The sequence below is a fragment of the Parus major genome, chromosome 4 (assembly GCF_001522545.3).
Source record: "Parus major isolate Abel chromosome 4, Parus_major1.1, whole genome shotgun sequence".
Classification (NCBI taxonomy): domain Eukaryota; kingdom Metazoa; phylum Chordata; class Aves; order Passeriformes; family Paridae; genus Parus; species Parus major.
In genome coordinates, this window is record NC_031771.1 from 37537795 (window position 1) to 37552111 (window position 14317).

General features: G+C 36.4%; 1 protein-coding gene across 2 annotated transcripts in view; it reads right to left on the reverse strand.

The window, feature by feature from the left end:
• Positions 1 to 2109: 2109 nt before the first annotated feature.
• Positions 2110 to 14317, reverse strand: part of CFAP97 (cilia and flagella associated protein 97) — a 29292-nt gene continuing 17084 nt past the window's right edge. For both annotated transcript variants that reach the window (XM_015625329.2, XM_015625330.3), the window contains 3 exons: positions 12562 to 12821; positions 4702 to 4852; positions 2110 to 4019 (listed from right to left, as the gene is read on the reverse strand). In XM_015625329.2, the coding sequence (XP_015480815.1) occupies positions 3892 to 4019; positions 4702 to 4852; positions 12562 to 12821 (539 nt within the window). In that variant the 3' untranslated portion in view covers positions 2110 to 3891. The remainder of the gene's footprint in view (positions 4020 to 4701; positions 4853 to 12561; positions 12822 to 14317) is intronic.

Here is a 14317-nt window from a genome sequence, read left to right on the forward strand (position 1 = left end):
CTTTTCCCTGTTGTTTTCAGTACACTGAACACCTTACAAGCACATCCTCCAAGGTGATGTGCTAATCAGGACACAGTGGCTGTCTCTTGAAAATTTTTTCAACAGAGCTTTAGGTAGGTGAAGTTATTGAGATTATTGATAATTCTACAACTGCAAAACCAAGTGGATTCAGTTTAAGGGTACTGCAGCCAGAGATTTTGGAGATAAGCTTCCACCAATCTTAGCTGCTTGTATAATTTGTTTATATTACCCTTTGAAGCATCTCCTCATTTGAAGAGTGAAGTCATTACTGCTTATTTTACTTGAAAAATTATTCTAGAATTGACTACTCAAGAGTTATTAAAATAACTACACATTGAACCATTACGAACACATTGCACAATTAATTACCTGTGAGATCAGGACATGCTTACTTTTTAAATAAATAATAATACACTTTTTAAACTTTAGATGCTGCAGGGTTGTGAATGCATGGAAAAACAGGCTGATTAGGCAAAGGACGGAAAGTGAGGTGTGGCCATTGCAGTTGTTCAGTTAGATTACATACAGGCAAGCATTTGCTATGTATCCACTTAGGACAAAAACCATAGAATCAGAGCGTAGTTTGTGTTGGAAGAGACCTTAGATTCCAACTCCTGTGCTATGAACAGGGACATTGTCTACTAGACTCAGTTCCTGGCCTTGGACACTTCCATGGTTTCAGTGTCCACAACTTCTCTGGGCAACAGGGTAAGACTAAGCAAGTAATAATCAAATAAACTTATCTCACCTTCATCTTTTACTACTTTGTATGTATGGCTTCAAGTTATTCTTTTCCTATATTTGAAACATTTGTCAGATGCAGGTAAGTCCTAGCTCACTGTCACTTGGCATGAGAGGCTCTGGTTGTCTGGCACAGATTCAGACTAGCAGCTCTGTTCTTCCTGAAGGCAGGTACCAGCCACTAACCAGTGTCTGGAAGCAACATCACTTGAAAAAAAGAAGCATTTGGGAAATACAGGTCCAAAAAATGACAGACACTTTTAAAATTAACCAAATACAGATATTTTTTTTTTTTGTCCCAGGACAAAACCTGGCCTGATTGCTTAATCTCCTTTTTTCATGGTTGCTCTCTTAAATATTTGCTTTTATAGATACCTGGTCTGTTTCCTTTCCCACACCAAATAACCAGGGTTGCAATCTATCAAACCATAAGTTTATGAAGAAAACATGTCTACTGGTTTTCAAACCGCATTAGTTTTCCTTAAAAACTCTGCCAGTTTCTGCTCCTTCTTTTTCTCCTTCCTCTGCACTCCCCTAATGACTCTGTACAAGAAGCTTGCTAACACAGTCCAGCTATCCAGTTCTCATTTAGCTCACTAGTAAGGCAGCAAGTGGCATTTGGAAGTGTGAGGGAAGATCTAAGTTGGCTACAGCAAGACACTGTAGTAGGCAGAGGTACAAAACCTTGGAGGAAATGTATATCTGAATAACGTAATTAAGAGGAAGCAAAGAAAATATAAATAAGTGTAAATGAAAGAAGTTACATTCCAGAGAAGGTGAAATGGAGAGACTAAGGACTATTAAAAAGGAGAGTACAGAGTATCAATGCAGGGAAATGCCACTGGGCTAAGAGAAAGTACGTGAAATAAAGCATATGGAAAACAGGTAAATGGCTCGTTTCTACTTAAAAGCTACTGCACACAATGTGGGAGATTGCAGGCAGTATAAAGATATCTGTGGTCAGAGTTCAAAACTGTGAATGAATTAACCATGCTTCTGAAAGCAGCTCTGCCCTGAGTCTGTGACACTCAGCACACTTGCTGAAAGTGCAACCTAGAATGCAGCCATCAGCTGTGACAGGCTGGAAATTAGAAGACTTTGCAGATGGTCTGCAATTGCTACTTGAACTCCCACTACCACAATCAATTAATACTACTTTTGTACCTTTGCAAGAGCTGGTCACAGGCAAACTAAAGCCAGTGACAAAACAATTATTCCCTTACATCTAACACTTGAACAATGGAAAACTTGCATTTTTTCTGTTTTTCTATGTGCCAAGCAATTCAACCTTCTTTGCATCGTAATACCAACCAATCAAAAATCTGAAAGAAGCCACTGCAATGACAATTCATGTTAAATATTTTATTTCTTATGATTTACAAATGACATAGAAAATTGACACTCTTTCATACCAAAGTTAAATAAGATGAAGCAATTAAAAGTAATCCATTGCATGAGTTTCTTCACAGAAAAAAAATTGTAATATGAACATTCAGAAGTATTTAAACTGTTACTCTGATATTCACATTCAAGGACAAAAATCTTTAAATAGAGAATAATTTTAGTTAGTACAATAATAGAAATAAATACAGCAGCACTATACAAAGAAATTGTTAACAGTTCCTAACCATGAATAATAACTGCAATACAAATCTGTTTGCCACAATGCTGCTTAAAGTTAAAAGTTCCAAGTATTGTCAAACAGCTAAATTTGATCTGCGGGTCACCAAGTGAAGAAGCTCTGCCAAACTATCACAAGAACCGAGTAAAAAGTGTGTTACAATGCAGAATACCTGAAAGCCTAAGCCCTCATGCAAGCACTAACAAAGAACAATACACTTTTCATGTCAAAGACCCAGCATTACCAAATACAGCTTTTTTTCTTTATCCATAATACAGCAATGTCCTTCCTGGGAAGAAGCTGGGGAAGCAAGCAAAGTTTCAGCAATATCCACAGATAGTGTCATCACAATTTGTACTCTTTGTAAGGCTACAGTCCTACAAAACAAGCTCACTGAAAGTTTGCCTTTATGTACAGAAATAAACCACACCACCTACTCTTGTGATTACCAATACCATTAAATTTTACTCCTCTTGTAAACGGATGTTGCTATTGGAGCTTATCTGACATTACTACAAATATTAGATATAAATATGACATTTAAAAACAGGCCAAGAAAAGTAACAAGGCTTTGTTTTCTACTATCTTTTTTTCCCCCCCTAAATCCTGGTTAGTAGTCACTCAAAATCAATGTTCAAGATGTTTCCTGCAGCTCAAGTTTACATCTCCCCACTAAGAAGAGCACACATTTGCAAAGCAGGGCCATGAACTATTTCCCTTTCTTAACAGTATTCTCTAGTTTGAGAAGTAACCAGAACTTATTCTTGTTTACATTAAATCTGAAACTGCTGTTTACTTCAGTCTTTATTGTTGTTCAGATAGTATCAGATGCTTCTTTCCTACGCAAAGATCCCACTTTATCTTTCAAAATCCAGTACAACTTCCAAAATCCTTTTGATCTGGAAGAGAGGCAGCTTTGCATACAAAACATGCTCCAGGTGCTGAACGTTTAACAGTGGCAAAACATCATCTGCACCTCAGTATTCTAGCTCACCATGGAGGAATACACAATCTGCTTTTCACCTCTTCACACTGCTGTTAAAGATTCTTTCACTCACAAGAACATGACCCACAAAATTCAGAAGGCTGTTACAGCCAGGATGTAAAGCAAGGACAATTAAGGAATTAAGCATATGCTTGTAAGTTTAATGCATTAAAGTATTATTAATATTTTAAAAATTGTATTTACATTTTGCACCTGTAGTGCAGCAATTCTGTCCTTCCATGTTATGGATACAAATTCCACTTACGATCTGATACTAAAATAATAGTTAAATTTCTATTTAACTTGTCCATTTAAATACCTCCTCCTCTTTCATAAGTTCTTCCTGTCACAGAAAACACTGACAGAAGTGTTTTATACCATTTTAAGACCATTTTGTAAGCAATTACTCTAAATGCATTTCAATTACTGAACAATGCAGAAAATATTTTTGCACATAGAATTTACAAAAGCACTAAAAATAGAAGTTTGAGTACCATCTCAGTATGCGAGGCAAAGAACACACTTATAACCAAGCAGCACAAACATTAGTGGATTTAGGTCTCTGTAGTGCCCCAGTGGGTGAATCAGACACAGGCTTTTCACTCCTCTGGCTCAATGTACTTTGTACACTGGATGATCTTGAAGCTCCTCCTGTTAACACACAAACGCACAGAGTGAGAATGCTTATGTTCAGCACAACAGAAAACTTCACACTGTGTTAGTACTGCAACACTCATTACCCTAGCTCTCAGAATAAATCAAATAAACCAAACCAAATCACAGTAAACTGAATACAGCCCCTAAAGAGCTGATTATGAATTGTTTACAAATCATCAGGAAAAAAATTCAAGCCTTTGGGTCTTTAACCTGACACATGGTTCTATAGAGACACATTGTCTACTTCCAAATCTTACATAGAGTTTCTGAGAAAAACAAGGGTACTATCAGTAGATCTGCATTTTCTAAAAGAGAATTTGAACATTCATTGATGCTATTTTGGGGTTTTTAGCTGGGTTTGTTCTTCTCCCCTTCTTTCAATAGAGGGTAATGGCAAAATGAGAAACACTTTACTACAGGCATTTTTTCTTCTTGGAAAAGATGATTGACAAGATCATTTATTAGAAATTTAGGATGGCAACAAAACAATGCATATAGTAATAACTTTTTGTGACTAGAAAAATAATTTTGATGACTTCCATTTGATAAATGATCAATCTAAAGATGACAAAGAATATATTTGATATTCTTAACAGTAAGCGCTTCACAATTCTGAATTATAGAAAGATAAACACATGCAAAGAAATGCAATGATCTGCAACTTCAAAGTACTTACTTGGAGGACTAAGCTGGCTCAAAGGAGATTTACCCCTTCTTACAGAAGGTAAAGAACTCAGGTAGCTCATGTGGCGGTGATAGTCCCTCAGCTGTTCAGAACGTCTCATACCAGCTGTTGGTTTCACTGCTTCCAGTCTTTTCAGGAAAGCCTTAATATTGAAGAAAAATGTCATCAAAAAAGACATAGAATGACCAGGATGCTGTAAAACAAACAGTCACAAATTGATTTGTATTTGAGCTGCAAAAAGCCCCAAAGCTTTTAGCAATGCACAAAAGGATCCTCCACTGGTGACCAGCATAGGCTACTCTGCTATTCAGTTCTTTTCTCAGTGTTATGACACAAATTGTAACTATCCCTTGCAAATCATCACTTCTACATTGAGTACATCTTTAGTACCTCATAGTTCTCTGTGCTTTATGCCAACAATAGATCTATTTGGTGACTATCATCAAAGGTAGTGAACAAATGGATTCCACTATTCTAATCCTACCTTTGGTTAGTCCTACCTTCTAAATTTCCAGAAGAATGAGAAGTTTGGGGGTTTTCTTTATATCTTTGGTTTGCAAACAGATCATTTTATATTGCCCTTTACGAGGCCCAGAGAGGATTACTGACCCCAATTCTGTGAAACTAATTTGAAAAGGAAAGCACAAACATCTATGAGATTTCATTTTATCCATAATCTAATTTTAAGAGATTCTATTTGAAATTATTGATACAGACATCATTTTGTCTTGTTGAAATTAGCCCTGGAAATCATGAGGCATGTGATATACTGGAATAACTACTTACACAGTATTTTAAATATACAGTTCCCTATTCTGCATAATTTTTCTACTTGAAACAGATTTTATCGGTTTAAGACATTTCAATAACCGAAAAAAAAGGATCTGATAGGAGGAGAAATTGGGAATAACCAGCTACATGCAACTTCCAATTAACAACCTCACATTTTTAATATATTTCAGCTTTAGTGGTGGCCTCACATAGATCTATTTATTTTCTCTTCTAATTTCAGTTAATTTGATGGCTTGCAAACATTAGGCAATGACACAGCCTTTGCTGGTCCAGCTTCTGACACACATTCCATCAACAAGAAAATGCAAACTGTGCTTACAATAAGTCTCCAAAGTACTAAAGGTAACTCTCTTTAGAAGATGCATTGTCTAGATGTATACTTGCATGGTCAAACTGTATCACCATTAAACTGCATACCTAATCATGTACTGATTTTTTTTTTTTTAATAAGAATAAAAAAAATTTACAAGAAGTGCCTTAGGAAATAGTACGGTTTTCACAGGATGTCAGTTGTCATTGTCTAACTATAACAGGAACCTACAAACTCTTGGTAGTTTATGCATGGGCACTGGAAACCTGCACAGAGTGCACAAGAGAGAAAGGACAAGTGACTTTGGCTCAGATGGAACATGTCACAAGTGCTTGCATCAAGTGCCAGCCAAGTTCATCGTCAAGCAGGAATACCTAAGTAAGCAAAAGTCAAAGTAAGGACTTGAGCTAGAAATAGCTCTTCACTAAAGCCAGCTACAGAACATGAAATGGTAGACTTGTCTCTAAATGTTATAGCCAACATTTTTCTCACAACTTCATCCACATCTCCTCATACAACTGTGTATGTTTAGACTTGCGGAGATCACTTATTTTACCTTCACTATTAAAAATGGAAGCTCTCAATACATTCAGTTCCATCACAAATAACGGATAAATTGTAGAAGTGAATTTCCTGTGAGAGATGAGCACTCAATTGTAACAACTTCATAGAATTTGCATACCTTAACACTGTAGTATTTTCAAGCTTGATTCTGAACATACCAGCTTTTTTATACATACATACACACACATATATATATACACCCACTTCATTCTAGCTTAAATAAAATTGTCTGCTTTTGCCTAGATTTTGTAAAGTATCATCACCATTAATGAAGGGAAATAAAAAAAAAAAGAGCTACAGAAAAAACAGATACAGATTCTGTAGTGCAGCAGTGTCCAAAGGAAAGCTTTTCTAGAGAATAAGATCTCCTGTGGTTCCCTTGCCTTCTTCTGTGGATTATACCAAGGGCATGGTTAACTTCCATTCTATTTTTGATCGTGAATTTTGCTGTCTGGAAAACAGCCTGCTGCATACAGAAACAAATGCATCAACACAATGAAATGGCAGTCCTGACCTACTAAATCTGTAACCTGTAACTAATCTGATTCTTATGGTTTTATCACCAATCCTATACAGTCTTGAGGTCCCTAAAATCCTTTTCAGTCATACATAATAAATCTACTAATTCTTTATGTTCTCCTTTTGAGAAATGAATTGAAGAAACCTGGCACTTTCCTTGTTCTTCAGGAGTACCAAATCTCTGGAGCTTTAATCCTGCATCACTGAAGTAAATAGCAATTTCATCATTGATCTCAACAATCAAAGGAATCAGATTACAGAACATAACTCAGGTGTTCAGAATCAAATATATGTTCCAAATAAAATTTTAAGGAATAAAAAAAATGAGGAACAGACACTAATGACAGGAATGCTATTAATTGCTCTAAATTACATGGTAGGTGCTCAGAGATCTTGATTCAAGCTCAAAACATATATAGTGTCATATCATTGATGACTTCTCATCTTGGAAGCAGAGTTCCCTGGATTATATTTTCCCCATCTTCTTACTTTAATACCGAGTCTGCAGTTGAAGTAGAATATTTAAAAAAGTAAAGTCACAGAAGGTGTTCCTGAATGATTACCTTCTAGGAACAGAATAATCTTTTATAAATCTAGGCATATGGACATAGATTAATATCTATAAAGATACTAAAATACATACTTGTCAATGACTGAACTGTCAGAAATGCCAACAATCTGAGAACAAAGAAACTCAATACAAAAAACTTCTGCTATACAGTGGGCCAAAAGAAAACCTGCTAGTTCAATTTTGAACACATCAGGAGAGCACTGAAGGTAATTCTAAAGCTCTCTGTCAGAAAAGGAAGAAAAACCCCAAGCACAATTAGTACAGAGTCTTCTACAGCTATGTTGAAAAAGGAAGGAAAAAAACACTGAAAATGTAGCGCTCTTAAACTAAATTCAGAGAGAAGGTTAAAAATTTTATTTTTCCTTGGTTTACTTTGCTTTTTAAAAGTATGAAGGCTTCAGTTTCACCTCCTGTGAATCCTAATCAGCTGACTAGTGTGCCTTGACAGCTGTTCAAACTTATTTATATTACACCTCCTCTAATGTCACTGATGTTAGTGATCACACTGTCCCTTTGCAGAGTCTAAGGGAAACAGATAACTGCATTCAAGGACAGCTTTCTTCTCTTATCAATACAAGTATTTGTAATTTTCTTTAATTGCCATTTGCATTAACTAGCTCTAACCTGACAAACTCTAACAGTCAGAAAACTCTTAAAGGTCCTCAATTTACAGGAAAGTCTTTTTAACTGAACAGCTATCAAGTTTATGTGTAGCTGGCAATACCAAAAGGAAAGTAGGCTAAGAATACAGAAAAGAAAATACCACAAAATAAAGCAGTTTGCAAAGTGTTCAAAACTTTCCTTTAACACACCATAGCAGTGCTATGGTAATCTCAAATTCAGGTCAGGAATCTGAAGACCATAACGATCTGACAACAAAGAGCCTATAGCCTAAATACTATAATTACAGAATTATACTCTATTTGTACTGAACTCTAAAATATTTTAGCCATGCACATCTGTGTGCCAATCCCACATCCTGACAGCTTCCCACTATGACAAGGCCATGGAAACCTTTTGCCATTGCATTTTTTAGTCTCAGGAACTGAGACTAAACATTTTGTCTTTTGGTTTGGCATACACCACCTTTGAACTCAGTAAGTGAAAATACCATATAAAATCCTGTGTGTTTGAGTTTCTGCATTGATCAATGCAAAATGAGTATTTCTGAGTTCCTATGACCACACATGAGAGATTACATTGTTTTTCACAACTGCATTCTGTACAGCTTTCTCCTTCAGTGTGAGATCAGTGAGACTAAACATACCTGGTATTCTTTCCACAACCACCTGTGCAGTATCCAAAGCCTGATGATGCTGTCTAACTCTGGGGCTAGTCCTTGGGGACAGGACAAAGGGAAGGCAAAGCAGTATGGAATACTTCTAGGGAGGAAAGTACAATGTGCTCAGGTGAAACTCTGATGAACCAGCAGCCCTCCTCCTACTTCTTTCCATGCCAAGAAGTTATTTTCCTTGTTGCAGCACAACACATTTGGCAGGGCAGGCACAGCACAGGATCAAAGGAATATTCTTCGTACATGGTGTCATCCAGGTAGGGGGATGGCCAAAAGCACTGTCCCTCCCTTGTCCTTTACTCCCTACCCAATTATGACAGCACATCTGCACCATTAAATCTAGTAGAGACAAATAAATACACATTTATTTATGGCAGTACAATAAATGCAGTTGTAAAGGAGATTCAGGATATCCAGCAGGACAAAGGCAGCTCTGGCTGCAAGAGAATGGAAAGTCTCCCTGAAGAACCCTTGTGCTGGTAGAGGCCACTGACTGCAGCAAGTAGTGTCCAGAAGCAGTAATGAACCTGCAGCAGAGAGGACTCAGGAAACCACGTAAATGAAAAGAGAACCACAGTAAGTGATTTTTAAAAAAAAATAGTGTGGAAGGGTCACTATACTGGAACTGGGATCAGAGTTAGGTCTGTTAAGGCTTAGGGTACACTTATGGGAATAAGAGGTGAGGGAGTGAAGAACATGGAGTCTTATGTGCAGTGAGCATAACAGCACGAGGTATAGGAAGAATGTGCAGGAATGCATAGAAAGACCAAATATCCACAAAAAAAGAACACCCTTATCTTGAGCTAAGGTTTGAGAACTGCCCCTACAAGAGCTGCTAAGATCTTCCAGTGAAATTCCAATGTGAACTGAAAAGGTCACTGTTCCCTAGGAACTTGACTGAACATAGCAGCTTAGCTCACTGAGGTCATCTAACACCTAAATCCTAGTCAATTAATAAAATGAATTAATAAAAATGAAAAAAAAAACCACTAGAAAACAACAGAGATATAAATTTCTTCCGAGTTCTGATGAAATATTTGAATTGATTGATGTGATGACTGCAAATCAGTATTTCAAGGATCCCAAACACTTACCTGTTTATGCCAGGCATTACACAATAAACCATTAAAAGTTCCAATGGCATAGTCTATGAAGTTCAGTCTCTTATTTACACTGGTGAAAATGATTACTCTATCAATAGAGATAGACACACATATGCAGACATGGGAACACAGTAACACATTGGTCACACTTGAATTCCTTTCCACTGAAGAAGAGGGATTGAAATTATTTTCAAACACAAGAGTAGAATGTTTTCTTAATCAACAGCATCCTCTGTTGGCAAGAGACACACTCTAGCACTACTTGCTAGCTCTGAAAAGCAACCAAAAGCAGGTTCCATTTATGAAAGCACAGTCAAAAGCAGCAAGTACAAAATTCTAGCATTAATTTTATCAGTCATCTGTTTTGCTAATTATGCTTTTCCCATAAATTGCTAACCAGTACTTTGAAACTACTGTTCACTAGAGCAATATTTTTATTCCATCACTGCTCTTTCTAACAAAGTCTGTGAGAACAACATATTTTCCCTGTACCTCTTGGCACCCTTTCACAAAGCTAGGGAGCACAAAACCACTCATTCCTCTCTAATTTCCTAAAAGTGTACTTACTTTCCTGCATCATCTCTGATACTAAATGCCTGCAAGAGCAATCAAACTTTCTGATAACAGTTAAGTACTGGCAATACTCTTCACAAAGGTGTATCAAACACCATATCCTGTATGCAGTACCCTCAGGCCTTGTATAAAGATTCCCAAGAAGTAAGAGAAAAAAGATTGATAAGAAAGTTCCACAGAATTCCACCAATTCCACCTCTCTAAATTTATGAAGGTGAGGTAAGCTGCTGACCAGAAGAAAAAAGGTTTGTAAAGCACATATTTTATCAATAGAAAGAAAAAAAAATGCCATCAATGAACAGGGTAGGGCTGCTCTTCCACTTACAGTCTCAGAGAAAAGTATGTCACACCTATAATTGCAAAACATAGCGATACAAAAATCAATATGTTAAAACTGTGAAGCTCTAGGTGTACATAACACTTCAAACAGAATAAAAGCATAAACAAAATTACTAAAAATTATAGCAAAGTTAAACAAAATGGAAGAGCTGCACTGATGAATCACTGATCCAAAAAGAACAGAATACATCATCCTGAGTTTGGGGAAAAAAATAAACCAAATGCTTTTATAATCTAAACAAGCATAACATCTTAACTAATTAAACATCTTAAATATTAATTTCGTATCAAACATGTTCACCCACATTGCTGAGACAACTAAACTATAAATGAGTAAGTAAATGAACAATACTATTTCTTGGACTTCATGCAACCACCATTTGTCTCTAACGTGTACTTAAGCAGTGATATGTGAAATGACTCTAGGCCTGCTACATTTTTGATGAAAAGTTGCAAAAGCAAGGCAGTCTTGAACAAACACTACAATAATATATAAGAGAAAAGGCTTATGGCTTTGAGTAAACAGAAGTGTATTTTAAAATATCCTATACGTTCATTTACTGTAATCATCAATCGTTATGCACTACAGCATGTAACTGCTACATCCTGAGGCCCTGTGGCACAGCACTTCCTCCCCCATCACCTAAGAATATATTCTTATTAACAAGAATGTGGAAGAGCAAGACCTGTTTTCAAGATTTGAAATAAACACTATCAACAGCGTCCTACCAACTTAAACACACCAAAGCCTAAAAACATTTCATCCCCAGCCAATGACAAATATCATACATGTGTAACAAAATCTTGTCCTAATTTCTTTCAGACTACAAAGTATAATGTGAACTGCAGTCTAGTGGAGCTGGGGAGAAACTTTCCTAATTTGCAAAGTTTTAACAATCAAGCTGGAAGAATGAAAATGTAATAGGTTTTCCCAAGTAAGGCAATCAGACCTTCTCCATGTTGAATCTGTATCTCTGTGTGTATAGAAAAGGAAATTGCAACCTACACTTACAGAGAAGGTAAAAAGTAATAAATTACTTCCAGTATACATTTTCCAATTATTTCAACTATAACTGTATGTCTTTTCCAAACACACTAACAAATACATAGGAGATAAGAAAATGTCATTACATGTATGTATTACAATTCAATTACTCAAAGTATCTTACTCAAACCAGTTTTACTTCTATTATTTGAGAACTCTGGCAATATCCCTACAAGTGAGTCTGAATTTTTATCTTCCAGTAAAGTAAGCTGTTGTAATTGCCATTACACTGTGGCAGAGTGCTACAAATATTCAAAGACAGAGATAGCTATGAGTCAAAAACCAAAACTGACATTGACTTTGTATTTCAAATATAACGGGTTTGATGCTATCATAATGATTGTTCTATTTTATTCAAGCCTGTTTTTGAGAGAGTAGTAGTCATGTTGCATGCAGCAGAATGAACAGTTAGACTGCTATCCAGTGTTTTGAGTGTTAACAGTAACAACTGTTCCTCTTAAATGAGATCAAAGTAGAGCAAGTGCATATAAACTAAAATCTACTTCCATCTGAAAAAAAACCCCATCATTACTCCTACCTCTCTCCCAAAAATTCAAGAAACTCACCCATATGAACAATTACGCCAACATCATAGTAATGGAAATTTATTGTTGACTTACTGCAGTCTCTACTAAAGATCCATATGCTGCCTCATTAAATTTCTAAGTATTTAGAAGCAGCTCATCTGACAAGAGATAGTCCCTCTCAATTTACTGATCCACATCCACACTCAAAACTTACCAGGTTTTCTCTTTCAATTCTTTGCTGCTCTTTTTGCCTGTTGAGGGCACTGTGGTACAATCTATGTGGTGGTACAGATGTCTTCAATGTGCTGCTTCTCTTTGGCCTTGCAGACTGTCTGGACAGTTCTTTTAGCAACCTCTGGTTTTCCCGATCAATCTGTCTTACTTCTTCATTCGTGAACGAGTAATTTTTCCTTATTCCTTTAGATGGCTGATCGATGGTTAGATTTTGTTCTTTTTTATCCAACTGTAAGAAAGCTTTAAAATAGCATAAAATTAAATAAACAAGCAGATTAGAAAAGACAGCTTCAGGAACCCAGTACTAAGCATAAATTATAACCAAGAATTAAAACATAAATTAGTATTTAGATATTAGATACTAGTATTTAGATACATAAAAAAAAAAAAGATTTAAACTTTGCTCTCTAGTTAATCTAAAGTATCCATCTCAGCTGAGAGGCAGAATAGAAACGATGTTTCAGACAGAAAATTGACACTGGGGAAGCCTGAGTCAAAGACACAAAGTGCACTTCTTGAAGTGATTTTGTTGATACTTAACTCCCAAAGCAAGTCTACATCATATTGGTGGAGGAAATGAAAAGGGAATGATGAAAAGTAAATTTAATGGATGGAGACAAATGAGTGATCACACATAACAAAAGAAAAATTACTGTGACTTGGAAATTTCATACAGTAAGCAAACAACAATCAAGCCATGATAATAAGGTTTTAAGACAAAGAATGCATACTCAAAAATACACAGCAACTTGACGTGAACAATTGCAAGATAACTGGAAAAGTTCACTCTTAGCCAGAGCCAGTTCCACTGCAGCTTTGCTGTTGACCTATTTCTAAGCCTTCACTTTCTAAAACTCTGCAGCAGGTCTTCTGGCAACTGCTGTATAAGAGTTTTGCTCTCATGGTGTTACCCCATCAAACTATTGCATTATCTATGGTACAGGAATGACAGCACCAGGTTAGGTTAGACAGATTTTTTGAGCTGAGACACAGACAAAAAAGCCTCACTTGTGCAATTCCTCACATTCCTCCAATATCACTGTGCCTTCAGAAGACATCCCTCACTCTTACCCCTGAAAGTCCCACACTGGCAAAACAAGCATCCAAAGCAGAATGAAAAAAAAACCAACAAACCGAAAAACTCAGGCAGGCAGTAATATTTCCTCAGCAAACACTTCTGCATTAGCAATCTGTTTGGAAGAGATGGCTGAGGCAGCCTGGCAGCCTAACAGTGAAAAAAACTCAAAGAATGAAGAGCATTTTCTTACTTCAAAATGAAATGAAATATTTTTACAGTATCTCAACTGATTTTATTTCGGAATTGATGCAACTAAATATTGCTACTGTCTTTGAGAAATTTAAGAACAGTATTCAAAATGCAAAATCCAAACACACCATGAATTTCAACATTCATCTGGGAATTAATAAACTTGCACTATCAGCATGCTAGCCAATATAGGGAAGAACTGTCCCTAGGCAGCTCTGTGAGGTTGCACACATTAACAAATTCTGCTTTCGTTCGTCAAGAGAAGATGCAAATCACCTCAAAACCAAGACAGAGTGCAAACTAGCACAGATCAAGTGTGCCAACCAACAGGTTAATACAACATAAATGTCTTGAAAAACATCTCTACAGTTTAGTAAGTTATTCTAAAGGTAAAACTAGTAGAGCCATCAACACCATTGGAGGAGACAAACCAGGAATGAGATTCATCTGGATAAACCTACAAGGGACA